At 46.1% G+C, this 27,626-nt stretch overlaps 1 protein-coding gene across 2 annotated transcripts in view; it reads right to left on the reverse strand.

Moving 5' to 3' along the window:
- LOC134891018 (leukotriene B4 receptor 1-like) overlaps positions 1-27,626 on the reverse strand; it is a 150,425-nt gene that overhangs the window by 61,186 nt on the left and 61,613 nt on the right. The window contains exon 1 of one of the 2 annotated variants that reach the window (XM_063913503.1): positions 20,119-20,297. The exons of the other annotated variant lie outside the window; for it this stretch is intronic. Within the exon in view, the coding sequence (XP_063769573.1) occupies positions 20,119-20,206 (88 nt within the window). The 5' untranslated portion in view covers positions 20,207-20,297. Of the gene's footprint in view, positions 1-20,118; positions 20,298-27,626 lie in introns of those variants that run through there. 2 annotated transcript variants of the gene reach the window in all.

A 27,626-nucleotide genomic window follows, 5' to 3' on the forward strand; every position in this document is an offset into this window, starting at 1 on the left:
TATTCATCTGGGGATTGTTATATTGTGGGAAACTGTGAGAATTTAGCTGTGTTTGTCTTTGTGCTTTGTTAGAGTGTGAAGAGAAACTAGGAGGAGGAGGGGCTGAATCTCGGTGTGAAGTGATTAGGAGGAGGGGCTGACTAGCTCAGCTGTCTGAGAAACTATATAAACAGTGACCAGACTCAGTGAGCTTGCTCATTGTGAGAGGCTTGCATTCTAAAGTGAGGCTTGGCTTATTAAGTGAGTTTGAAACAGCAGCAGGTGAGTATTCTCTGTCTATTCATCTGGGGATTGTTATATTGTGGGAAACTGTGAGAATTTAGCTGTGTTTGTCTTTGTGCTTTGTTAGAGTGTGAAGAGAAACTAGGAGGAGGAGGGGCTGAATCTCGGTGTGAAGTGATTAGGAGGAGGGGCTGACTAGCTCAGCTGTCTGAGAAACTATATAAACAGTGACCAGACTCAGTGAGCTTGCTCATTGTGAGAGGCTTGCATTCTAAAGTGAGGCTTGGCTTATTAAGTGAGTTTGAAACAGCAGCAGGTGAGTATTCTCTGTCTATTCATCTAGGGATTGTTATATTGTGGGAAAACTGTGAGAATTTGGCTGTGTTTGTCTTTGTGCTTTGTTAGAGTGTGTTAAAGCAGAATATTTATCTTACTTAAAACCCTTTGAGAGGTCTAAGAACACTGTACGCTATTGATGTATGGAATACCGTAAGGGTACGCACGTTGCGTAGCAATCGCTTAGCCGTAGTCGAGACACTCAAGCGTCACGTTCGCTCACGGCCAAGAGATCACAGGCAGGCACGCTATTGGCTGCCGACTAACGTAATGGTTCGCTATTAGCGTAGCGGACGCTCGGGACCACGAGGAGATCACCAGCGGCGCAGACGCTCACAATGTTAAACCTTTATAACTATACCATAAAACAATGTACTTATACTGTAAATCCTTTCGTAGTGATAAGATGAGAATGCAACACTGTGTAAGCGGGTTTACACTAAAGCTGTTTGAGCGATAGAGACGCTCCTATTACCCACTGCAATATAATGAACACACAATACCGGTCTAAGGGTCTAACGCCTTTTAAGGAAATGAATGAACGTTCAAAAAGAATAATACAATACAAGTCATACACTACCAATATAACATAGACTACCTAACCAGATAACTACACATGAAATACAATATTAGTACAATAACTATATAAGAGAAACGAGAGAGAAAGAGAAGAGAGAGAGAGAGAGATATGGCTCACAATAACAAGAAAGACAATATGATTGCGGAGAAAACTTACGCTCAAGGGAAACAATCGCATGCGCCTCTGGATATCCAGCTCCCGATTATCAGCAATGGGAACCGTTGAAGAGAATAGAGAGCTGGCCCAGGTCGGCTTGTCCTTTTATACCCTACACATAATACAGTACAATGATCCTATATTCTTATTGTTCATTGGACACAGGAATTCCTCTTCGCACCATAACAAAAGGTCATAGGTTGATTCATACAGGTGGGCCGTGACCACCTCCAACTGCTCAGGTGGGTGGGAAACTAGGTTTCCCGCTGCATGGATAATAAAGTGCAAATAATAGTAAAAGTCCATAAACTTCTTATGTCCATAACTATTCGCACGAGCGATTAATCCGCTTCAAACCAACACCGGAATATTGCTAATTAAATACTCTTCCGATGGATACTAAACACCACTGTATGACCCATGTCTGACCCTTCGTATCAAACAAAGAGGGATCTCTTTGTCCATGAACATGCAATATTAACTAAACTTTCAGAATCTATCAAAGGGACCATGATCTACAAAATACATTATATGGTTAAAATATATATTGATTGAGTCGCCCGCTAGACGCATACAAACTCTACCGTAAATCCGCATATCGTGCGCCTGCGGGTGCACGCGACTGCGAGTATGCGCACGCACGGGAGAGCTCTCGCACGCGCAGCGGGAGCTTGCATGAGGTGCAAATATGGCAGTGTGCATAGTGATATTTTTCTGACTGACAAGTGTGAAGAGAAACTAGGAGGAGGAGGGGCTGAATCTAGGTGTGAAGTGATAAGGAGGAGGGGCTGACTAGCTCAGCTGTCTGAGAAACTATATAAACAGTGACCAGACTCAGTGAGCTTGCTCATTGTGAGAGGCTTGCATTCTAAAGTGAGGCTTGGCTTATTAAGTGAGTTTGAAACAGCAGCAGGTGAGTATTCTCTGTCTATTCATCTAGGGATTGTTATATAGTGGGAAAACTGTGAGAATTTGGCTGTGTTTGTCTTTGTGCTTTGTTAGAGTGTGAAGAGAAACTAGGAGGAGGAGGGGCTGAATCTAGGTGTGAAGTGATTAGGAGGAGGGGCTGACTAGCTCAGCTGTCTTGAGAAACTATATAAACAGTGACCAGACTCAGTGAGCTTGCTCATTGTGAGAGGCTTGCATTCTTAAGTGAGGCTTGGCTTATTAAGTGAGTTTGAAACAGCAGCAGGTGAGTTAGAATACAGAAAAAGGTGAGTTTTATAATACACAAAAAGTCACACAAAGATTTTCAATACCATTAACATCTGATACAATGTTTGGCCTTGTGCAGTGCAATGGATGTAAAGCATTTGTTTGGAAAGAGGCAGTGTGGAGACTCGGCTGCTGTCCAATCTGTGAGCAATTTTCTCTGATGAAGTAGGAGATAGCAAAACTGCATGCTGAGATTTGTAGGATGTTTGAAGCCTCCACCGCCTTTTATTTGCATTCTGTATTAGAGGTGGGAAAAGCCTCAGGAGGAAGCCGCTGAGTCCGTAGGCAGAGAAACGCGTTGAGAGAGGTCTAAAGCACACGGACCTGGTTGTACATCTATCTGGGACACATTTACACAAACGGATCTGAGGTGTGGCGTGATACAAGGGAGGAGTCGGCTGCGGAGACTTCGGCACAGCAGACAATCAGCTGGTCAGTGAGAACCCCTTACAAACAAGCCCGCTCAGTAACCAGTGCCCAGGACACATTATGAGAACCCCATTTAGAGGGCAGTATATTAATATGGTTGCATGCCCATGTTAATTCTGGTGGACTGCAGTGACTCACTAACCATCATCTGACATAATCTAGGTTATGGACAATGCTGGCTATACTAACCAACTAACCTAATATCTGGATATACATGTGCTTAGCATTCCATCTGCTTATATGGACACAATTGTGACTGAATATTGGATACCATATGCTGCTAAGTAGATGAGGGTTAAATTCTAGTCATCAGGGGCCCCTCAGTTAAATTATATACATGTTATCAATTGATTAACATACCAGTGATGCATCATTGACAGGTCATGATTGAATTAGAGGGTATGTTGTGAGATCTGCATCTTATGGGTTGATAAGTTTTATCATTTAAATTTAAGGTAATTTTAATACCGGCCGGGTCTATGTGTGTGTGTTATATGTATGTTATTTGTTAATTGTCCGAATAATGTGTTATTAAAAAGCATGAAATGATTCCGGCTATGCAGCGCTTTATTTATTAATTACCTCCTCCTAATCACTTCACACCTAGATTCAGCCGCTCCTCCTCCTAGTTTCTCTTCACACTCTAATAGGCCTTACACACTCGGCGATGTGCAGCCGAGCTGCCCGACCGCCGATACGGGCGACCCGGCGGCGGGGGGGGGGCAGTGACAGGGGGAGTGAAGTTTCTTCACTCCCCCCGTCACCCGGCTCCGTAGACTTGCAGGCAAATATGGACGATCTCGTCCATATTGGCCTGCATGCACAACCGACATAGCACCAGCGATGAACGAGCGCGGGGTCGCGCATCGTTCATCGCTGGTGCCTCCACACTGCACGATATGAACGTTATCTCGTTCATTAATGAACGAGATCGTTCATATCGTGCAGTGATATCGGCATGTGTGTAGGGCCCATAAGAAAGCACATAGACAAACACAGCCAAATTCTCACAGTTTTCCCACAATATAACAATCCCTATATGAATAGACAGAGAATACTCACCTGCTGCTGTTTCAAACTCACTTAATAAGCCAAGCCTCACTTTAGAATGCAAGCCTCTCACAATGAGCTCGTGGCAAAAAAGGTGGCATGGTCATAAATATATAAGTGTGGTCTGCGGGAATCCTGAGATCGTCACTCCGGGGGCTGTACTGGGCTGCCCCGGAGGCAGTCTCCCTGCGTTGTTGGCTCCTCTTCTATGACAGGAGCCGGATGCTGTAGGAGACTTTCACACTGCAGCACCTGGCTCCTGTCACTGCGGAGGAGTCAACATTTTGGTGTCACACCCGGGTGCGGGCCGCACCCCCGCCATACCCACCACGTATTATATTAGCTGCTTATTTCCATTAACGCCATAAAAGCTAATTTGAATGGTTGTATTTAAACATCGTATACTTGGATGCTTAAGTAACTTACAGATGTGTCCTTTTGTACTGCTGCTGAATAGTACCTCTTGGCACGCCATGTCCAGTGCCGCCGAGCGGGAGGAAGGAGCGAATACTCTTTACCCAGGTCTGTTGGGGGGACCTGGGTCCCATTACCCCCCTTCCCCGTTGTAGACCGCGCCACTGCCGGAAGAGAGAGGCACTGCTTTAGCGGCAGCCTCTCTCGCCAGTCAGCACATATGCTGCTGTGTGCTGCGTTGGGGAGAGAGACAGCTGCAGAAGCAGTGTCCTCTCTCTTCATGCATGACGTGCGGGGGGTGAGAGATCACATCCATACTCCGCCCAGCAGCCATCCACATTGCCCCCTGCACCAACATCTAGAGCGTGGCACAAAACTTCTGTTTTCAATATTTCTAAAGGAGAGGGGCTGGCTATGCCTTCTGCCAATTACCTGTGCCCGGCACAGCTGGGTGGCTTGGCCATGCCAAGCGTCTTTTTACACTCAAAATGGGATTGGTGACATTTGTACATCTGTGTATAAGTCTGAATCACACAGATTCAGACTCATACGGCCACATGTGAACATCATATACTTAGATACTTACAGATGTATCACAGCTTTCGCCCATGTCAAGTTCCACTGTGATTCATCTGCAACTTTCTATGTGTGGGGGAAACACTGAAGAAAAGAAAGATGGGTAATCTTTCTTTCCTTCAGTGTTTCCCTCAACCTAGTTATAAAACCCAGGGGAGCACCACTGACCATCACAACCACTTAACTTTGAAATTTCTCGCATAGGTATTTACGTGATAAGTCATGGGGTCCTTTTCCCTATAAGCATCAGTTTCCCAGACACAACTATTACTTCATCTTATGAAATTTTCCTGTGCGGCCTTCCCAAACTATATCTTGCTAACTTTCTTTGTGTAAAACGTGCAATTAAAATCACAGCCTGACGCTTCTAGTACACTGCGAGCGGTTGTTTGTTGCATCTGCGATGCGACTAAAACACTATAAAGAAAAGTATAGTACACTACTCATCTAGGAATGTCTCATTCTCAGTCGTGCTGAGCGTCTCTCGCTGTTAGGCATAAAGACACTCAGTTTAAACACAGTTTCACATACTCAACATAGGAGCATAGAGAAAACATAAATCACCTTGTGGGGGACACACATATGATAATCTGTGAATTAAATTGCAGTTTGGTAGGGTGCTCTTCAGTGGAAGATACATATATGCTCCCAGGATGGCGGTCATTATGTCAACATGAGTTAGGTCCAACATCCTGCTTCAGAGTGCTTGGTACAACTCATGTAGCTGCCAATTACAGTTGACAGATGAATCCAGGAGTGAAGAATGAAGAAGGAACTGCCACCTTTGTCATCTTGGGCAGTAGCTCCTGATCCCCGGAGAGGTGAACCGATGCAGATCGGGGCGTAACGCTTGTTCGTAGAGGAGAAAGCCAGGAGGCGGACTCTTAGTTTATACCTGTACTACAATGGCAAGGGTCAACTTGCTGGTTACTGTCCTCCGCAGTCGGGAAAAGACTAGGCCTGAATGATGCTGGAGAATTCATTTGGGCCTATCTTCTATTTCTCCTTCCAATTCAGTGTTATTCCCAGCACAACTGAATGTCACTGAGAAGTAGGTTAAGGTCATGGCCTTTCTGGATAGTGGAGCCACCAAAAATGTAATGGACTTTGCCTTTGCCCAGACCCCTGTAATTCCTGTTGAGGAATTGGCCTCCCCCATCACTATCTTTGGCCTAGATGGGCATCCTCTCCTCAATGGCCAGGTGAGGTGTCAAACTCCATCTCTCTGGTTGAGTATTGGCACCCTCCATTCTGAGACTCTGTACTTCTACCTGGTACACTGCCCCATGGCTCAGATAATCCTGGGCTCAGAAGCCATAATCTCGTGGTAAATTGGAGGACAGGTGAACTAATATGGTGGAGTCTAGATTTTACTGCCAGTTGCCTCAATTTACCTGTCAGGACTGTCATGCCTTTCCTGAAAGATTGACACGTCCTTATCATGCCTATGCCAATGTTTTTTCCAAGAACAAGGTGGACTCTCTTCCTCCTCATCGTCCTTATGACTGTGCTATTAACTTGATTCCTGACACCAGACTTCCTAAGGGCAGGTTGCATGTCCTTTCCCTGAATGAGACCAAGGCTATGGATGATTATATTCAGAAGAATTTAGGTAAGGGCTTCATTCAGTCATCTAAGTCTCCCATAGGTGCAGGCTTCTCTTTGTGGGCAAAAAGGATGGATAACTGTGTTCTTGCATTAACTACCATGGTCTTAATAAAATCATTGTCAAGAACTCATATCAATTACCCCTCATATCAGTCCTGTTCAACCAGCTATGAGAGGCAGTAGTATTCTTCATGAGTGATCTTCGAGGGGCCTACAATCTGATTCGGATTAAGGAGGGAGATGAATGAAAGATGGCATTCAATACTCACTCAGGGCCATTCTTGAGCAAGTTCATTGTGGTGTATCTCCATGATATCGTGATTTATTCTTTGAAAGAACACTGTTATCATGTCCAGTCTGTGCTTCGGAAACTTTGAGAAAATAACCTCTATGCTAAATTGGAGAAGTGCGAGTTTGAGATGGCAAAGACTTTATTTCTGGGATATATCATCTCCCCCAAAGGCTTCTCCATGGACCCCAGTAAGTTACAGGCAGTCCTTGATTGGGTCTGTCCCAACAACTTAAAGGACATCCGTCGGTTCCTGGCTTTGCAAATTATTAGTGCAGATTTAAACACACTTTTTTCACAAAAGGTGCTTATACCTCCTGTTGGTCACCATCAGCTTTCCAGGCCTTTGAACAACTGAAGAAGTTTTCGTAGAGGTAGATGCATCTGAAGTAGGTGTCAGAGCAGTCTTGCCTCAGAGGGACCCTAAAGACTCTAGAATGCATCCTTGTTTATTTTTCTCTTGCATTTCTCTCCTGCAGAAGCTTTCTTCGGCAAAAATGAACCTTTAGCCATCACATGGTCTTTGGAGGACTGGAGGTATTGGTTGGAGGGTGCAAAACATCCTGTCACCATTTTCACTGATCACAAGAATTTATCTTAAATAAATCTGTAAAGAGATTGAATTCCAGACAGGCATGTTGGGCATTGTTCTTTGCTCAATTCGACTTCAAAATCACATATAGGTCTGGGACTAAGAACGTTAAGGCTGACGCTTTATCACAAAGTTTTATTTTGGTACGGAATACTTCTAGACCATTGATGCCGATTATTCCTGCTACATGTATTCTGCTGGTCTCAAGCAAGATTTAGCTGCCCAATTTCAGTTCTTACAGGCTCAGTCACCTTCTGCAACACCTTCCGGGCTTCTGTTTGTCCCTGAAAGCCTCAGGGGAGCAGTGCTCACTGACTTCCATTGTAATAAGGTCTCTGGACATCTGGGTGTTACCAGAACTCTGGAACTGCTGTCTCGCTCCATGTGGTGGCCCACTATTGCGAGATGTTGTTCAATCGTTTGACACCTGTGCCAGAAACAAAATTCTTCAAGTATCTCCCTCCGGGCATCTGCTGCATGATCTAGAAAAAGGTGCATTAAGCTCTTAACAAGGCTGTATTCCGCTCAAGAACTTTCTCAGGCAAACATAGAAGATTGTGTACATTTAAAGTGGGTGACATGGTGTGGCTGTCTGCTCGAAATATTAAAATTCAGCAACCTTCTCTGAAACTGGGAGCCCGATACATTAGCCACTTTTGGATCATTAAACAAATAAACCTTGTGGCCTTTCATCTCCAGTTACCAAAGTCTGTGAAGATTGATAATACTTTCCATTGTTCTCTTTTAAGCCTGCTTTCTACTGTAAGAAATTCAGAGTTTGCCATCATAGAAGACCTTCTCCGCTATGGTTCAGAGTCATCATGAGTATGTGGTGGAGAAGATCTTGGACTCCAAGTTTGAACAGGGGCAGGTAAAGTTCATGTTTCACTGGCTATGGCCCTGAGTAGAGAGAATGGATTTCAGGAAGATTTTCATGCACCGATCTTAAGAAATCATTCTTCTGAGAATTTCCAGACAAAACCCGGATTTAGGGGCTCCTTAACCACTCTTCAAGAGGGGTACTTTTACGAGCCATCTGGCTTGTCCCTCCAATTGGTCCCGGTCGTTGGTAGGCAACCAGGACTTCACAGATCTCTGCCCAGTGATAACCGCTGGTTGCTTAGCAACGGGGACACCGGGTGGTTGTCACCTGGTTACAGGAGGTGATACAGCACTACATGCAGCACTGCAGCTGCATGAAGTTTTTTCAATAACTGGCTCCCCATTGGTTCTCTATTAGGCACTCCGCCCATCTCTCAGTCCTTGTCTGCAAGCCTTGCTGGTTACGTGGATACTCTGCCAAATTTCCTGCTCATCCGTGTTCTGGTTCCTGCCTTGTTTGTACCCACCTCCAGCCTAGTGTTTTAACCCTTCATCTGCCTTTTTTTGCAGCGCTGTGATGAGGTCAGAACTGCTCATGCGTATGCACCGCACTGCGCAGGCGCGTCACATGGGTACAAAGTGGATCGCCACTCAGCAATGGGTTTGTGCGAAGAATTCATTTGCACGGGCATTCGCAAGGAGATTGACAGGAAGAAGCCGGTTGTGGGTGGTAATTGACCGTTTTCTGGGAGTGGTTTGAAAAAGGCAGGCGTGTCCATGCAGGGAGGGTTCCTGACTTCAATTCCGGTCCCGGACAGGCTGGTGTGATCACAGCAGCTGAGTAAGTCCTGGGCTACTCAGAGACTGCACAAGATCTGTTTGTACAGCTCTGCTTCATATGCGTTTGCACACTTGCAAAGCGAAAATACACTCCCCTATGGGTGGCGACTATCTGTTTGCAGCAGTGCAAAAAACCTAGCGAGCGATCAGGTCTGAATTAGGCCCAGTGTTTGCTAGCCATCTTCAAAGTGCTTCATCTGCCCTGGCTGAGATACCTACCCAGCTCTGACCTCACCCTCCATGCTCTTGTGTGTCTCTAACCATGTTATTCTCCAGTCCATTATAGTGTGGTCTCCAGCCTATTGTATGAGCCTCTACTGCTGGAGGTTTAAGTCCAGTGGGCCCCCTAATTACTGATATGCCTATCAAGCACTACGGGAACAGTGGCGGTTGCTATTGGCAGGAGACCCTCTTGAGAGCTCTAGGGGTCTCACACCAATAGTGCAGAGTTTCCTAACACTGTGTTTAAAGGTGTGAACCTATTTTCAATACTATACTGAGGCTGCTAAAGGGTGCACACTAGGCAGAGGCGTCCCCAAGTGTGGTGACACCTGTTGCGCATCCTTAATCTCCCGGCGTGCCTAGGGTGGGTTCATGGCAAAAGGGGGTGTGGTCATATATACAGGGGTCATGGCCTCGCAGGAATCCCAAGATTTTAACTCTGCGGGCATGCCCAGCATCTCCGGCTGTACTGGGTTGCCTCTGGAGGCAGTCTCCCTGCGCTGTTGGCTCCTCTTCTATGACAGGAGCCGGGTGCTTTAGGAGACTTTCACATTGCAGCACCTGGCTCCTGACACTGTGGAGGAGCTGACATTTTGGTGTAATCCCCTGCAGGTGACACACCCGGATGTGGGCTGCACCACCCGCACCCACCTTGTGACGCCACTGACACTGCGGAGGAGCTGACATTTTGATGTAATCCCCTACAGGTGTAACACCCGGATGTGGGCCGCACCACCCACACCCACTTTGTGACGCCACTGACACTAGGACCATATAATTTTGCATTATCATAGTAAAAACACTCAGTGTATGAGGGGACGCATCTGTACCTCAACCTAAATAAAGACACAAGAGGACATTAACTCTTTCAAGATTATACCTCTTTGACCAAGCCAATTTTAATGGTTTAGGAGTCAGATGCTGCTGGAAAAGAGGTGCTTCAATTTCCTGATGGCAACCAGATGAGACAGTATGCCGAAGTATTCTCTGTATAGCTATTGAGGCCAATAAGTAAAGATAATGTTCCTTGTACCATATCTGGACTTGCTTGATTTAATTAGCAGGCTGGAGTCCAGAGATAAAGTGTTTGCCTCCCTATGTCAAAAATAGTGTTTAGAAATGTCAATATATGATATAGCACTGGTAAATATGTTTTTGCCTTATCAGTTGCACCAGGGTTCACTAGCCACATCATGAAATTGTTGGCTGGCTTTGCAACTGTTGTTTCAGGTTTTTAATCAGGGATGATCTACACCAGGGGCAAGTGACAGGCCTGTTCCAACCTGATAATTTATTTCCATGAAACGTCACTGTAACTTTGCACATCTCTTCTCACTAAGTAAATGTCTTCAATCTGTCTAATATTCTGAGCCAAATAATGAAATCTTCAAGGTCAAAAGCAAGTGGCTAGAGATCCTGGCTTTGAAGAATAGCAAACTAAGGGGAAAAATACAATTTTAATGAGGGGCATTTTAAGTGAGGAGTGAACCCGTGTGCAATCTCCCTCCAGTACCCCTCTTCTCTAGCTGGCAGCATATTTGTAACTGTGAACTATGGGGGTGATTGAGACCTGATCGCTGTGCTGCAAATTTTGTTGTCCTGCGATAACATAGTCTCCGCCCAAGGGGGAGTATAAATTCACCCGTGCAAGTGTGCGATCGCATGTGTACGCCATGCGAAAATGTCCCTCAGTCAGCTGACAGATGCAAATCCATTCACAACTCACTCACCATCGAATGATTTTCCCACTGTGTGCAGTCTGTGTGCAGCCCAGGCTTTACTCCTAAAGTGCAAAAAGAACAGGCTGATCAGGGAACGGAGCTGACATCACATACCCTCCCTGAAAACGCTTGGGAACGCCTGCGTTTTCCCTGACACTCCCAAAAAATGACCAGTTACCACCCACAAACGGCCTCTTCCTGTCAATCAGCTTGCCAATGGCTTTGCAATCAAAATTTTTGCACCAGCTTGTCGCTGTTCGGCGATGCCTGTTGTTGTTAGGCAATGCGCACATGCATTGCGGTGCATACGCATGCACAGTCAATCAATAATTGCCAGCTGTGCAAAAATGCACAACAGCGATCAGGTCTGAATCGAGCCCTATGTAAGGCTTAGTGCTAGTAGACTCTAGCGCTGTGCTAGATTCTACTGTGCAGGTCTCTGTGTGGCAATTTCAAAACACCATGAAAATGGAGTGGCAGCGATTTTCTCAGTGCTTTTTACAGCGGTGCTGCTGCAGTGACGGGACTCCAGAAAGGTACAGTAAGTACCATAATAAATGGGTGCAGCGTGTGCGGTGTGGCCACTGCACACACTGCACCCACTACAGATACACCACTGATCTAAATATTACTATATTTATTGCATATAGGGCCTAATTCAGAGTTGAACGAAGCAGCAAATTTTTTAGCAGTTGGGTAAAATCATGTGCACTGCAGGTGTGGCAGATATAACATTTGCAGAGAGAGTTAGATTTGGGTGGGGTGTGTTCAAACTAGAGATGAGCGGGTTCGGTTCTGAGCGGGTTTCCTGCCTGACTCGGAAACCAGAACAAGGCAAAACATCATCATCCCGGTGTCGGATTCTCGCAGGGTTTGGATTCCATATAAGTCGCCGCGCGTCGCCGCCATTTTCACTCCGGCATTGGAGAGTGTAGAGAGAGGACGTGTCTCCGTCCTCAGTGTCCTGCATCAGTTCAGTGTTAGTGTCTTGTGCTGCATCAGTCTAGTCACAGTGGTTGTGTCCTCTGCTGCCATATGTCCAGTGCTGCTGTATTAGGTGGTCATTCCAAGTTGATCACTGCTGAGCAGCGGGATTTAGCCAAATGCGCATGTGCAAAGTCCCCCGTACGACGAATGTGCAGAAATACACAAGCTTTATGTGTTCGCATCCACGCAATGACAATGAGGCGTGTTAAAGGCGGTGCGGGGGCATGGCTTCGCTAGCTAACGAAAAGGGGCATGAAAGTGGGTGTCATGTGGGGGAGAGTGCTAAGGTCTGCAGGTGTGGTTTTCCGCACCGCTGCAAAGCTGCCCGTTGCTGGTACACACCAGGCATTCGCAGCACAGGTGTAGGTCTAGGGCTGCGCACAGCTAGCGAACTCTTGCTACAGGTGCCTGACCGGGCGCACGGCTAATTATTGGCAATAGAATGCAGCTGATTGAGATACAAACGCATCAACACGTCATTGTAAATCGAGCACTCTCACAGATGGTATGTACATTTACACTCCGAGGAAAGGTTATTATGTTAAACATTCGCAAATTATGTTTCTCTGACGTCCTAAGTGGATGCTGGGGACTCCGTCAGGACCATGGGGAATAGCGGCTCCGCAGGAGACAGGGCACAAAAGTAAAAGCTTTAGGATCAGGTGGTGTGCACTGGCTCCTCCCCCTATGACCCTCCTCCAAGCCTCAGTTAGATTTTTGTGCCCGGCCGAGAAGGGTGCAATCTAGGTGGCTCTCCTAAAGAGCTGCTTAGAGTAAAAGTTTTGTTAGGTTTCTTATTTTCAGTGAGTCCTGCTGGCAACAGGCTCACTGCTACGAGGGACTTAGGGGAGAAGAAGTGAACTCACCTGCGTGCAGGATGGATTGGCTTCTTAGGCTACTGGACACCATTAGCTCCAGAGGGAGTCGGAACACAGGTCTCACCCTGGGGTTCGTCCCGGAGCCGCGCCGCCGACCCCCTTGCAGATGCCGAAAAGTGAAGAGGTCCAGAAACCGGCGGCAGAAGACTTTTCAGTCTTCATAAGGTAGCGCACAGCACTGCAGCTGTGCGCCATTGTTGTCAGCACACTTCATAGCAGCGGTCACTGAGGGTGCAGGGCGCTGGGGGGGGGCACCCTGGGCAGCAATGATAGTACCTTATTCTGGCTAAAAATACATCACATATAGCCCCTGGGGGCTATATGGATGTATTTAACCCCTGCCAGGTCTCAGAAAAACGGGAGAAGAAGCCCGCCGAAAAGGGGGCGGGGCCTATTCTCCTCAGCACACAGCGCCATTTTCCCTCACAGAAATGCTGGTGGGAAGGCTCCCATGCTCTCCCCTGCACTGCACTACAGAAACAGGGTTAAAACAGAGAGGGGGGGCACTGATTTGGCGATATGACTATATATATATATTAAAATGCTATAAGGGAAAAACACTTATATAAAGGTTGTCCCTGTATAATTATAGCGTTTTTGGTGTGTGCTGGCAAACTCTCCCTCTGTCTCCCCAAAGGGCTAGTGGGGTTCTGTCCTCTATCAGAGCATTCCCTGTGTGTGTGCTGTGTGTCGGTACGTGTGTGTCGACATGTATGAGGACGATGTTGGTGAGGAGGCGGAGCTATTGCCTGTAATGGTGATGTCACTCTCTAGGGAGTCGACACCGGAATGGATGGCTTATTCAAGGAATTACGTGATAATGTCAACAGAGACGGCCGGCAAACAAAATAGTACCTGTCCAGGCGTCTCAAACACCGTCAGGGGCTTTAAAACGCCCATTTACCTCAGTCGGTCGACAGACACAGACACGGACACTGATTTCAGTGTCGACGGTGAAGAAACAAACGTATTTTCCTTTAGGGCCACACGTTACTTGTTAAGGGCAATGAAGGAGGTGTTACATATTTCTGATACTACAAGTACCACAAAAAAGGGTATTATGTGGGGTGTGAAAAAACTACCTGTAGTTTTTCCTGAATCAGATACATTAAATGAAGTGTGTGATGATGCGTGGGTTTCCCCCGATAGAAAATTATTGGCGGTATACCTTTTCCCGCCAGAAATTAGGGCGCGTTGGGAAACACCCCTTAGGGTGGATAAGGCGCTCACACGCTTATCAAAACAAGTGGCGGTACCGTCTCCAGATAGGGCCGTCCTCAAGGAGCCAGCTGATAGGAGGCTGGAAAATATCCTAAGAAGTATATACACACATACTGGTGTTATACTGCGACCAGCGATCGCCTCAGCCTGGATGTGCAGAGCTGGGATGGCTTGGTCGGATTCCCTGACTAAAAATATTGATACCCTTGACAGGGACAGTATTTTATTGACTATAGAGCATTTAAAGGATGCATTTCTATATATGCGAGATGCACAGAGGGATATTTGCACTCTGGCATCAAGAGTAAGTGCGATGTCCATATCTGCCAAAAGATGTTTATGGACACGACAGTGGTCAGATGATGCAGATTCCAAACGGCACAAAGATGTATTGCCGTATAAAGGGGAGGAGTTATTTGGGGTCGGTCCATCGGACCTGGTGGCCACGGCAACTGCTGGAAAATCCACCGTTTTTACCCTAAGTCACATCTCTGCAGAAAAAGACACCGTCTTTTCAGCCTCAGTCCTTTCGTTCCCATAAGAGTCATATCTGCCCAGGGATAGAGGAAAGGGAAGAAAACTGCAGCAGGCAGCCCATTCTCAGGAACAGAAGCCTTCCACCGCTTCTGCCAAGTTCTCAGCATGACGCTGGGGCCGTACAGGACCCCTGGATCCTACAAGTAGTATCCCAGGGGTACAGATTGGAAAGTCGAGACGTTTCCCCCTCGCAGGTTCCTGAAGTCTGCTTTACCAACGTCTCCCTCCGACAGGGAGGCAGTATTGGAAACAATTCACAAGCTGTATTCCCAGCAGGTGATAATCAAAGTACCCCTCCTACAACAAGGAAAGGGGTATTATTCCACACTATATTGTGGTACTGAAACCAGAAGGCTCGGTGAGACCTATTCTAAATCTGAAATATTTGAACACTTACAAAGGCACAAATCAAGATGGAGTCACTCAGAGCAGTGATAGCGAACCAGGAAGAAGGGGACTATATGGTGTCCCGGGACATCAGGGATGCTTACCTCCATGTCCCAATTTGCCCTTCTCACCAAGGGTATCTCAGGTTCGTGGTACAGAACTGTCACTATCAGTTTCAGACGCTGCCGTTTGGATTGTCCACGGCACCCCGGGTCTTTACCAAGGTAATGGCCGAAATGATGATTCTTCAAAGAAAATGGACGACCTCCTGATAAGAGCAAGGTCCAGAGAACAGTTGGAGGTCGGAGTAGCACTATCTCAAGTAGTTCTACGACAGCACGGGTGGATTCTAAATATTCCAAAACCGCAGTTGTTTCCGACGACACGTCTGCTGTTCCTAGGGATGATTCTGGACACAGTCCAGAAAAAGGTGTTTCTCCCGGAGGAGAAAGCCAGGGAGTTATCCGAGCTAGTCAGGAACCTCCTAAAACCAGGAAAAGTGTCAGTGCATCATTGCACAAGAGTCCTGGGAAAAATGGTGGCTTATTACGAAGCGATTCCATTCGGCAGATTCCACGCAAGAACTTTTCAGTGGGATCTGCTGGACAAATGGTCCGGATCGCATCTTCAGATGCATCAGCGGATAACCCTATCTCCAAGGACAAGGGTGTCTCTCCTGTGGTGGTTACAGAGTGCTCATCTTCTAGAGGGCCGCAGATTCGGCATTCAGGATTGGATGCTGGTGACCACGGAGGCCAGCCTGAGAGGCTGGGGAGCAGTCACACAGGGAAAAAATTTCCAGGGAGTGTGATCAAGTCTGGAGACTTTTCTCCACATAAATATACTGGAGCTAAGGGCAATTTATAATGCTGTAAGCTTAGCAAGACCTCTGCTTCAAGGTCAGCCGGTATTGTTCCAGTGGGACAACATCACGGCAGTCGCCCACGTAAACAGGGCGGCACAAGAAGCAGGAGGGCAATGGCAAAAACTGCAAGGATTTTTCGCTGGGCGGAAAATCATGTGATAGCACTGTCAGCAGTGTTCATTCCGGGAGTGGACAACTGGGAAGCAGACTTCCTCAGCAGGCACGACCTCCACCCGGGAGAGTGGGGACTTCATCGGGAAGTTTTCCACATGATTGTGAACCGTTGGGAAAGACCAAAGGTGGATATGATGGCGTCCCGCCTGAACAAAAAACTGGACAGGTATTGCGCCAGGTCAAGAGACCTTCAGGCAATAGCTGTGGACGTTCTGGTAACACCGTGGGCGTACCAGTCGGTGTATGTGTTCCCTCCTCTGCTTCTCATACCCAAGGTATTGAGAATTATAAGACGTAGAGGAGTAAGAACTATACTCGTGGCTCCGGATTGGCCAAGAAGGACTTGGTACCCGGAACTTCAAGAGATACTCACAGAGGACTCATGGCCTCTGCCGCTAAGAAGGGACTTGCTTCAGCAAGTACCATGTCTGTTCCAAGACTTACCGCGGCTGCGTTTGACGGCAGGTCGGTTGAACGCCAGATCCTATGGGAAAAAGGCATTCCGGAAGAGGTCATTCCTACCCTGGTCAAAGCCAGGAAGGAGGTGACCGCACAACATTATCACCACATGTGGCGAAAATATGTTGCATGGTGTGAGGCCAGGAAGGCCCCACGAAGAAATTTCAACTCGGTCGATTCCTGCATTTCCTGTAAACAGGAGTGTCTATGGGCCTCAAATTGGGGTCCATTAAGGTTCAAATTTCGGCCCTGTCGATTTTCTTCCAGAAAGAATTGGCTTCAGTTCCTGAAGTCCAGAAGTTTGTCAAGGGAGTACTGCATATACAACCCCCTTTTGTGCCTCCAGTGGCACTGTGGGATCTCAACGTAGTTCTGGGATTCCTCAAATCACATTGGTTTAAACCGTTCAAATCTGTGGATTTGAAGTATCTCACATGGAAAGTGACCATGCTGTTGGCCCTGGCCTCGGCCAGGCGAGTGTCAAAATTGGCGGCATTTGTCTCACAAAAGCCCATATCTGTTTGTCCATTCGGACAGGGCAGAGCTGCGGACTCGTCCCCAGTTTCTCCCTAAGGTGGTGTCAGTGTTTCACCTGAACCAGCTTATTGTGGTACCTGCGGCTACTAGGGACTTGGAGGACTCCAGGTTGCTAGATGTTGTCAGGGCCCTGAAAATATAGGTTTCCAGGACGGCTGGAGTCAGGAAAACTGACTTGCTGTTATCCTGTATGCACCCAACAAACTGGGTGCTTTTGCTGCTAAGCAGACGATTGCTAGTTGGATGTGTAGTACAATTCAGCTTGCACATTCTGTGGCAGGCCTGCCACAGCCAAAATATGTAAATGCCCATTCCACAAGGAAGGTGGGCTCATCTTGGGCGGCTGCCCGAGGGGTCTCGGCTTTACAACTTTGCCGAGCTGCTACTTGGTCAGGGGCACACCCTGACTGAGGAGGACCTGGAGTTCTCTCATTCGGTGCTGCAGAGTCATCCGCACTCTCCCGCCCGTTTGGGAGCTTTGGTATAATCCCCATGGTCCTGACGGAGTCCCCAGCATCCACTTAGGACGTCAGAGAAAATAAGAATTTACTTACCGATAATTCTATTTCTCGTAGTCCGTAGTGGATGCTGGGCGCCCATCCCAAGTGCGGATTGTCTGCAATACTTGTACATAGTTATTGTTACAAAAATCGGGTTATTATTGTTGTGAGCCATCTTTTCAGAGGCTCCGCTGTTATCATGCTGTTAACTGGGTTCAGATCACAGGTTGTACAGTGTGATTGGTGTGGCTGGTATGAGTCTTACCCGGGATTCAAAAATCCTTCCTTATTGTGTACGCTCGTCCGGGCACAGTATCCTAACTGAGGCTTGGAGGAGGGTCATAGGGGGAGGAGCCAGTGCACACCACCTGATCCTAAAGCTTTTACTTTTGTGCCCTGTCTCCTGCGGAGCCGCTATTCCCCATGGTCCTGACGGAGTCCCCAGCATCCACTACGGACTACGAGAAATAGAATTATCGGTAAGTAAATTCTTATTTAAACTGACAAGCAGCACACATGTTTATTATTAGCAAATACATGTTTTTTGCCCATGTCCCACATGTCTGTTTTTTGTATGTGTGTTTATTTTATAAGTGGTAAAAACTAATTAATTTCCTTTAATACCCACAGACATGCCATGTTTTCCAGATTTCTACATTAGTTTTGTGTTTTATATAACAACATTACCTACATAATGCAACATAACCTATAAGGTTATTACCTGCTGCTTTACCTAATACATTGCTCAGGATGAATTAGGTCAGTTGTGAGTTATATTTAAGATGGCATGTTGCCCATAGTAACCAAACAACTTTGTGGGCTTATATTGTGTAAGGAGCAAAGGAGGTCATTCCGAGTTGTTCGCTTACAAGCGGATTTTAGCAGATTTGCTCATGCTAAGCCGCCGCCTACTGGGAGTGAATCTTAGCATCTTAAAATTGCGAACGATGTATTCGCAATATTGCGATTACACACCTCGTAGCAGTTTCTGAGTAGCTCCAGACTTACTCGGCATCTGCGATCATTTCACTGCTTGTCGTTCCTGGTTTGACGTCACAAACACACCCAGCGTTCGCCCAGACACTCCTCCGTTTCTCCGGCCACTCCTGCGTTTTTTCCGGAAACGGTAGCGTTTTTTCGCACACGCCCATAAAACGGCCTGTTTCCGCCCAGTAACACCCATTTCTTGTCAATCACATTACAATCGACAGAACGATGAAAAAGCCGTGAGTAAAATTCCTAAGTGCATAGCAAATTTACTTGGCGCAGTCGCAGTGCGGACATTGCGCATGCGCATTAAGCGGAAAATCGCTGCGATGCGAAGATTTTTACCGAGCGAACAACTCGGAATGAGGGCCAATATACATGTATTTTTGAGAATAATTTTTCTCTAAGCAACATGCCATGATTTCATGGAATTTTCACAAACATAAAAAAAATATTTTTTTTCTTAGCTACAATGAAACTCTTTTTACACACCCACAATAATAAACACACAATTTCACACCAAAGTATATTGGCTCAAAGTAATTTTACTATGTCTAAAAATATTTCATAATGTTTTTACACAAAAATAACAGAACATGGCCCAGCAACAAACACCTGCCAGTGCACAAAATAGGAAGACAGTACCCAGTAGTCAACCCCCCCCCCACCCCTTCCCTCCATCTAATGGCCAATCACAAAAAGAGACAAACTGAGGAAGATTCTGGCCACAATACCGAAACCCAACTATCCAGACCACAATATGAAGAGGAAGGTGGGACAAGTTCACAGGCCAATGCATCACAGGGTACTAACAAAAAGAGAAGACAGCAAACCCCATTCAGCATGAGGGAGTTTGTCATTCTGGTCCCGCAAGCCACTGATACTCCATTTTAGAACATAACCAACATGGGTGCTGGGAAATGTGACCGCATCTGGCGGGAAGATATTTCTTCTTCTTTTTCCGCCCCGCCTGAAGTGGATGTTGGTCACTGGTTGGTCTGCGAACTGACCTTTGAGGGCCCTGCCCAGTGAGATCTTGTTCCTGGGCAGGGGTAGGGGATGGTCCAGGTGTTGGTGCCTCCCTGACACTGTGGGCAAGGAGCCCAGCGATGGTCTGTACTCCTTGTCCAATTGTGGTGTTTAGTTGTTGGACTGATGAGTTGAGTTCGCACATGCCTTGGCAAACATGGATGGTCTGGTCAGTGAGCCGAAAGGACAGCTCACGTACCTCCCGGATCATCTGGTCATGGAATTCGCTGTTTCTAACTCCATGACTGGCTATCTCATCCAGAATCTCCGAGCGAGAGGATTGGGGCGCCAGTGTGGCCACACTGGAGGTGTCACTAGCTCCCCCCTCCTCAGCCTCAGTGAGATGCCCCTCCTGTGACTCACTGCGATGGCCCTCCTGTTTTGTATTTTTTTTTAAAACAATAGTTAGTAAATAAATATTAAACAATTACAAAAACCATACAATTATAGTGAGAAAACTTGACAATATATGTTTGGAAACTTACCTGCCAAGGCATATGGACCTTCCATGTCAGGTGTGTCGGTGTCCATTTCGGACACACCTGCCACCTCCTCATAGGATACACAGACCATCACTAGCTCCTCCAGGTCTGTATACTCCACAGTTTCAGGGAGTAGGCCTCCCCCTGTTTCCCTCGAAGCATTCCAGTTCGCCGCCTTTTTCTGCTTCAGGCGGGACTTGAAGTCAGCCCAGCTACATATGTTTTGTGGTTTGGGTGAAAGGAGAAGTAAACGTAAGTAAATGTGATGCATACTTTTTGAGCACGTCATGGTATTGGTTGCTATAAGTAACCTCACTTGAAAACTGCTGCTTAAATCTTAGTTAATGCATAGTGTTTGTCATTGTGTCTCAGTATGTACTTACCGTTATCTGACTTCCTGTGGTGTGTGGACAATTGGGCCAACAGTATTAACAGAGTCTGTGATTTCTCTGCAGATCCGGTCCTTGGTCCCAGCACCCATGTTTTTATCTCCAAAATGGATTTTATCAATGGCCTGGGGTACCAAAATTCCCAACTCCCTCTTAGTAAATGGGGTTTGTTGTTTTCTCTTTTTGCCTGTTGCCTGCGAAGCATCAACCTGAGAAGTATCCCCAACTTCCTCTTCAGTTTGTGGCTGGGTTTGGTTATTTTGGCCAGATTCTTCCTCAGTTTGTGGTACATATTCCTCAGCCAGGGCCCTCACACCAGCCTCTTCTTCTGTTTGTGGGCCAGTAGATGGGGTTTGGACACTACCGGGATCTCCTCGTTCCTCCTATGCACTGGCAGATGTTGATGCTGCCGTGTTCGTTGTGCCAGCTGGTTTCTTCTTGCTAAGATGGCACGCATCTGCTGATTGAGCATGTCCATCTCAACAGCCACTGGATCAGTCACTGGATCCTGCTCCATGATGCTGATAGCATGTGCGTATGGCTCTGTGGTGTGTTTTTATTAGAGATGAGCGGGTTCGGTTCCTCGGGATCCGAACCCCCCGAACTTCACCCGTTTTACACGGGTCCGAGGCAGCCTCGGATCTTCCCGCCTTGCTCGGTTAACCAGAATGCGCCCGAACGTCATCATCCCGCTGTCGGATTCTCGTGAGATTCGTATTCTATATAAGGAGCCGTGCGTTGCCGCCATTTTCACTCGTGCATTGGAGATTGAACGGAGAGGACGTGGCAGCGTTCTCTCCCCTGAAAAGCTCCGTAATCTGTGCTCAGTGTGCTGAAAATATCTGTGCTCAGTGTGCTGCAAATAATCTGTGCTCAGTGTGCTGAAAATATCTACGTTCTCTGCCTGACAACGCTCCATATCTGTGCTCAGTGTGCTGCAAATCTCTGTGCTCAGTGTGCTGCATTGTGGGGACTGGGGACCACCAGTATAATAATATATACTATTCTATAGCTTCTATACTGCTTGTCAGTACACATGTGTCACAGTTACACCGCTCTGTACGGATATATATATATATATATATATATATATATATATATACATACACAGTAATATATATATACTATTCTATAGCTTCTATACTGCTTGTCAGGACATATGTGTCACAGTTACACCGCTCTGTACTGATATATATATACAGTAATATATATACTATTCTATAGCTTCTATACTGCTTGTCAGGGCACTTTACACCGCTCTGTACTGATACTGTATATATATATATATATATATATATATATATATATATATACAGTAAGTAATATATATACTATTCTATAGCTTCTATACTGCTTGTCAGGACACATGTGTCACAGTTATACCGCTCTGTACTGATATATATATATATATACTAGAGATGAGCGGGTTCGGTTTCTCTGAATCCGAACCCGCCAGAACTTCATGTTTTTTTTCACGGGTCCGAGCGAATCGGATCTTCCCGCCTTGCTCGGTTAACCCGAGCGCGCCCGAACGTCATCATGACGCTGTCGGATTCTCGCGAGACTCGGATTCTATATAAGGAGCCGCGCGTCGCCGCCATTTTCACACGTGCATTGAGATTGATAGGGAGAGGACGTGGCTGGCGTCCTCTCCGTTTAGAATTAGAATAGATTAGAGAGACACTTGATTTACTAATTTTGGGGAGCATTAGGAGTACTCAGTAGTGTACAGTGCAGAGTTTTGCTGATAGTGACCAGTGACCACCACTTTTATTTATAATCCGTTCTCTGCCTGAAAAAAGCGATACACAGCACACAGTGACTCAGTCACATACCATATCTGTGTGCACTGCTCAGGCTCAGGCCAGTGTGCTGCATCATCTATTATCTATATATAATATTATATATATCTGTCTGACTGCTCAGCTCACACAGCTTATAATTGTGGGGGAGACTGGGGAGCACTACTGCAGTGCCAGTTATAGGTTATAGCAGGAGCCAGGAGTACATAATATATTATATAGTGAGTGACCACCAGACACACAGTGCAGTTTATTTAATATATCCGTTCTCTGCCTGAAAAAAGCGATACACACAGTGACTCAGTCAGTCACATACCATATCTGTGTGCACTGCTCAGGCTCAGGCCAGTGTGCTGCATCATCTATATATATTATATATCTGTCTGACTGCTCAGCTCACACAGCTTATAATTGTGGGGGAGACTGGGGAGCACTACTGCAGTGCCAGTTATAGGTTATAGCAGGAGCCAGGAGTACATAATATTATATTAAAATTAAACAGTGCACACTTTTGCTGCAGGAGTGCCACTGCCAGTGTGACTAGTGACCAGTGACCTGACCACCAGTATATAATATTAGTAGTATACTATCTCTTTATCAACCAGTCTATATATTAGCAGCAGACACAGTACAGTGCGGTAGTTCACGGCTGTGGCTACCTCTGTGTCGGCACTCGGCAGCCCGTCCATAATTGTATATACCACCTAACCGTGGTTTTTTTTTCTTTCTTTATACATACATACTAGTTACGAGTATACTATCTCTTTATCAACCAGTCTATATATTAGCAGCAGACACAGTACAGTGCGGTAGTTCACGGCTGTGGCTACCTCTGTGTCGGCACTCGGCAGCCCGTCCATAATTGTATATACCACCTAACCGTGGTTTTTTTTTCTTTCTTTATACATACATACTAGTTACGAGTATACTATCTCTTTATCAACCAGTCTATATATTAGCAGCAGACACAGTACAGTGCGGTAGTTCACGGCTGTGGCTACCTCTGTGTCGGCACTCGGCAGCCCGTCCATAATTGTATATACCACCTAACCGTGGTTTTTTTTTCTTTCTTTATACATACATACTAGTTACGAGTATACTATCTCTTTATCAACCAGTCTATATATTAGCAGCAGACACAGTACAGTGCGGTAGTTCACGGCTGTGGCTACCTCTGTGTCGGCACTCGGCAGCCCGTCCATAATTGTATATACCACCTAACCGTGGTTTTTTTTTCTTTCTTTATACATACATACTAGTTACGAGTATACTATCTCTTTATCAACCAGTCTATATATTAGCAGCAGACACAGTACAGTGCGGTAGTTCACGGCTGTGGCTACCTCTGTGTCGGCACTCGGCAGCCCGTCCATAATTGTATATACCACCTAACCGTGGTTTTTTTTTCTTTCTTTATACATACATACTAGTTACGAGTATACTATCTCTTTATCAACCAGTCTATATATTAGCAGCAGACACAGTACAGTGCGGTAGTTCACGGCTGTGGCTACCTCTGTGTCGGCACTCGGCAGCCCGTCCATAATTGTATATACCACCTAACCGTGGTTTTTTTTTCTTTCTTTATACATACATACTAGTTACGAGTATACTATCTCTTTATCAACCAGTCTATATATTAGCAGCAGACACAGTACAGTGCGGTAGTTCACGGCTGTGGCTACCTCTGTGTCGGCACTCGGCAGCCCGTCCATAATTGTATATACCACCTAACCGTGGTTTTTTTTTCTTTCTTTATACATACATACTAGTTACGAGTATACTATCTCTTTATCAACCAGTCTATATATTAGCAGCAGACACAGTACAGTGCGGTAGTTCACGGCTGTGGCTACCTCTGTGTCGGCACTCGGCAGCCCGTCCATAATTGTATATACCACCTAACCGTGGTTTTTTTTTCTTTCTTTATACATACATACTAGTTACGAGTATACTATCTCTTTATCAACCAGTCTATATATTAGCAGCAGACACAGTACAGTGCGGTAGTTCACGGCTGTGGCTACCTCTGTGTCGGCACTCGGCAGCCCGTCCATAATTGTATATACCACCTAACCGTGGTTTTTTTTTCTTTCTTTATACATACATACTAGTTACGAGTATACTATCTCTTTATCAACCAGTCTATATATTAGCAGCAGACACAGTACAGTGCGGTAGTTCACGGCTGTGGCTACCTCTGTGTCGGCACTCGGCAGCCCGTCCATAATTGTATATACCACCTAACCGTGGTTTTTTTTCTTTCTTTATACATACATACTAGTTACGAGTATACTATCTCTTTATCAACCAGTCTATATATTAGCAGCAGACACAGTACAGTGCGGTAGTTCACGGCTGTGGCTACCTCTGTGTCGGCACTCGGCAGCCCGTCCATAATTGTATATACCACCTAACCGTGGTTTTTTTTTTTCTTTCTTTATACATACATACTAGTTACGAGTATACTATCTCTTTATCAACCAGTCTATATATTAGCAGCAGACACAGTACAGTGCGGTAGTTCACGGCTGTGGCTACCTCTGTGTCGGCACTCGGCAGCCCGTCCATAATTGTATATACCACCTAACCGTGGTTTTTTTTTCTTTCTTTATACATACATACTAGTTACGAGTATACTATCTCTTTATCAACCAGTCTATATATTAGCAGCAGACACAGTACAGTGCGGTAGTTCACGGCTGTGGCTACCTCTGTGTCGGCACTCGGCAGCCCGTCCATAATTGTATATACCACCTAACCGTGGTTTTTTTTTTTCTTTCTTTATACATACATACTAGTTACGAGTATACTATCTCTTTATCAACCAGTCTATATATTAGCAGCAGACACAGTACAGTGCGGTAGTTCACGGCTGTGGCTACCTCTGTGTCGGCACTCGGCAGCCCGTCCATAATTGTATATACCACCTAACCGTGGTTTTTTTTTCTTTCTTTATACATACATACTAGTTACGAGTATACTATCTCTTTATCAACCAGTCTATATATTAGCAGCAGACACAGTACAGTGCGGTAGTTCACGGCTGTGGCTACCTCTGTGTCGGCACTCGGCAGCCCGTCCATAATTGTATATACCACCTAACCGTGGTTTTTTTTTCTTTCTTTATACATACATACTAGTTACGAGTATACTATCTCTTTATCAACCAGTCTATATATTAGCAGCAGACACAGTACAGTGCGGTAGTTCACGGCTGTGGCTACCTCTGTGTCGGCACTCGGCAGCCCGTCCATAATTGTATATACCACCTAACCGTGGTTTTTTTTTCTTTCTTTATACATACATACTAGTTACGAGTATACTATCTCTTTATCAACCAGTCTATATATTAGCAGCAGACACAGTACAGTGCGGTAGTTCACGGCTGTGGCTACCTCTGTGTCGGCACTCGGCAGCCCGTCCATAATTGTATATACCACCTAACCGTGGTTTTTTTTTCTTTCTTTATACATACATACTAGTTACGAGTATACTATCTCTTTATCAACCAGTCTATATATTAGCAGCAGACACAGTACAGTGCGGTAGTTCACGGCTGTGGCTACCTCTGTGTCGGCACTCGGCAGCCCGTCCATAATTGTATATACCACCTAACCGTGGTTTTTTTTCTTTCTTTATACATACATACTAGTTACGAGTATACTATCTCTTTATCAACCAGTCTATATATTAGCAGCAGACACAGTACAGTGCGGTAGTTCACGGCTGTGGCTACCTCTGTGTCGGCACTCGGCAGCCCGTCCATAATTGTATACTAGTATCCAATCCATCCATCTCCATTGTTTACCTGAGGTGCCTTTTAGTTGTGCCTATTAAAATATGGAGAACAAAAATGTTGAGGTTCCAAAATTAGGGAAAGATCAAGATCCACTTCCTCCTCGTGCTGAAGCTGCTGCCACTAGTCATGGCCGAGACGATGAAATGCCAGCAACGTCGTCTGCCAAGGCCGATGCCCAATGGCATAGTACAGAGCATGTCAAAACCAAAACACCAAATATCAGTAAAAAAAGGACTCCAAAACCTAAAATAAAATTGTCGGAGGAGAAGCGTAAACTTGCCAATATGCCATTTACCACACGGAGTGGCAAGGAACGGCTGAGGCCCTGGCCTATGTTCATGGCTAGTGGTTCAGCTTCACATGAGGATGGAAGCACTCAGCCTCTCGCTAGAAAACTGAAAAGACTCAAGCTGGCAAAAGCACCGCAAAGAACTGTGCGTTCTTTGAAATCCCAAATCCACAAGGAGAGTCCAATTGTGTCGGTTGCGATGCCTGACCTTCCCAACACTGGACGTGAAGAGCATGCGCCTTCCACCATTTGCACGCCCCCTGCAAGTGCTGGAAGGAGCACCCGCAGTCCAGTTCCTGATAGTCAGATTGAAGATGTCAGTGTTGAAGTACACCAGGATGAGGAGGATATGGGTGTTGCTGGCGCTGGGGAGGAAATTGACCAGGAGGATTCTGATGGTGAGGTGGTTTGTTTAAGTCAGGCACCCGGGGAGACACCTGTTGTCCGTGGGAGGAATATGGCCGTTGACATGCCAGGTGAAAATACCAAAAAAATCAGCTCTTCGGTGTGGAGGTATTTCACTAGAAATGCGGACAACAGGTGTCAAGCCGTGTGTTCCCTTTGTCAAGCTGTAATAAGTAGGGGTAAGGACGTTAACCACCTCGGAACATCCTCCCTTATACGTCACCTGCAGCGCATTCATAATAAGTCAGTGACAAGTTCAAAAACTTTGGGTGACAGCGGAAGCAGTCCACTGACCAGTAAATCCCTTCCTCTTGTAACCAAGCTCACGCAAACCACCCCACCAACTCCCTCAGTGTCAATTTCCTCCTTCCCCAGGAATGCCAATAGTCCTGCAGGCCATGTCACTGGCAATTCTGACGAGTCCTCTCCTGCCTGGGATTCCTCCGATGCATCCTTGCGTGTAACGCCTACTGCTGCTGGCGCTGCTGTTGTTGCCGCTGGGAGTCGATGGTCATCCCAGAGGGGAAGTCGTAAGCCCACTTGTACTACTTCCAGTAAGCAATTGACTGTTCAACAGTCCTTTGCGAGGAAGATGAAATATCACAGCAGTCATCCTACTGCAAAGCGGATAACTGAGTCCTTGACAACTATGTTGGTGTTAGACGTGCGTCCGGTATCCGCCGTTAGTTCACAGGGAACTAGACAATTTATTGAGGCAGTGTGCCCCCGTTACCAAATACCATCTAGGTTCCACTTCTGTAGGCAGGCGATACCGAGAATGTACACGGACGTCAGAAAAAGACTCACCAGTGTCCTAAAAAATG

The sequence above is a fragment of the Pseudophryne corroboree genome, chromosome 1 (assembly GCF_028390025.1).
Source record: "Pseudophryne corroboree isolate aPseCor3 chromosome 1, aPseCor3.hap2, whole genome shotgun sequence".
Taxonomy (NCBI): Eukaryota; Metazoa; Chordata; class Amphibia; order Anura; family Myobatrachidae; genus Pseudophryne; species Pseudophryne corroboree.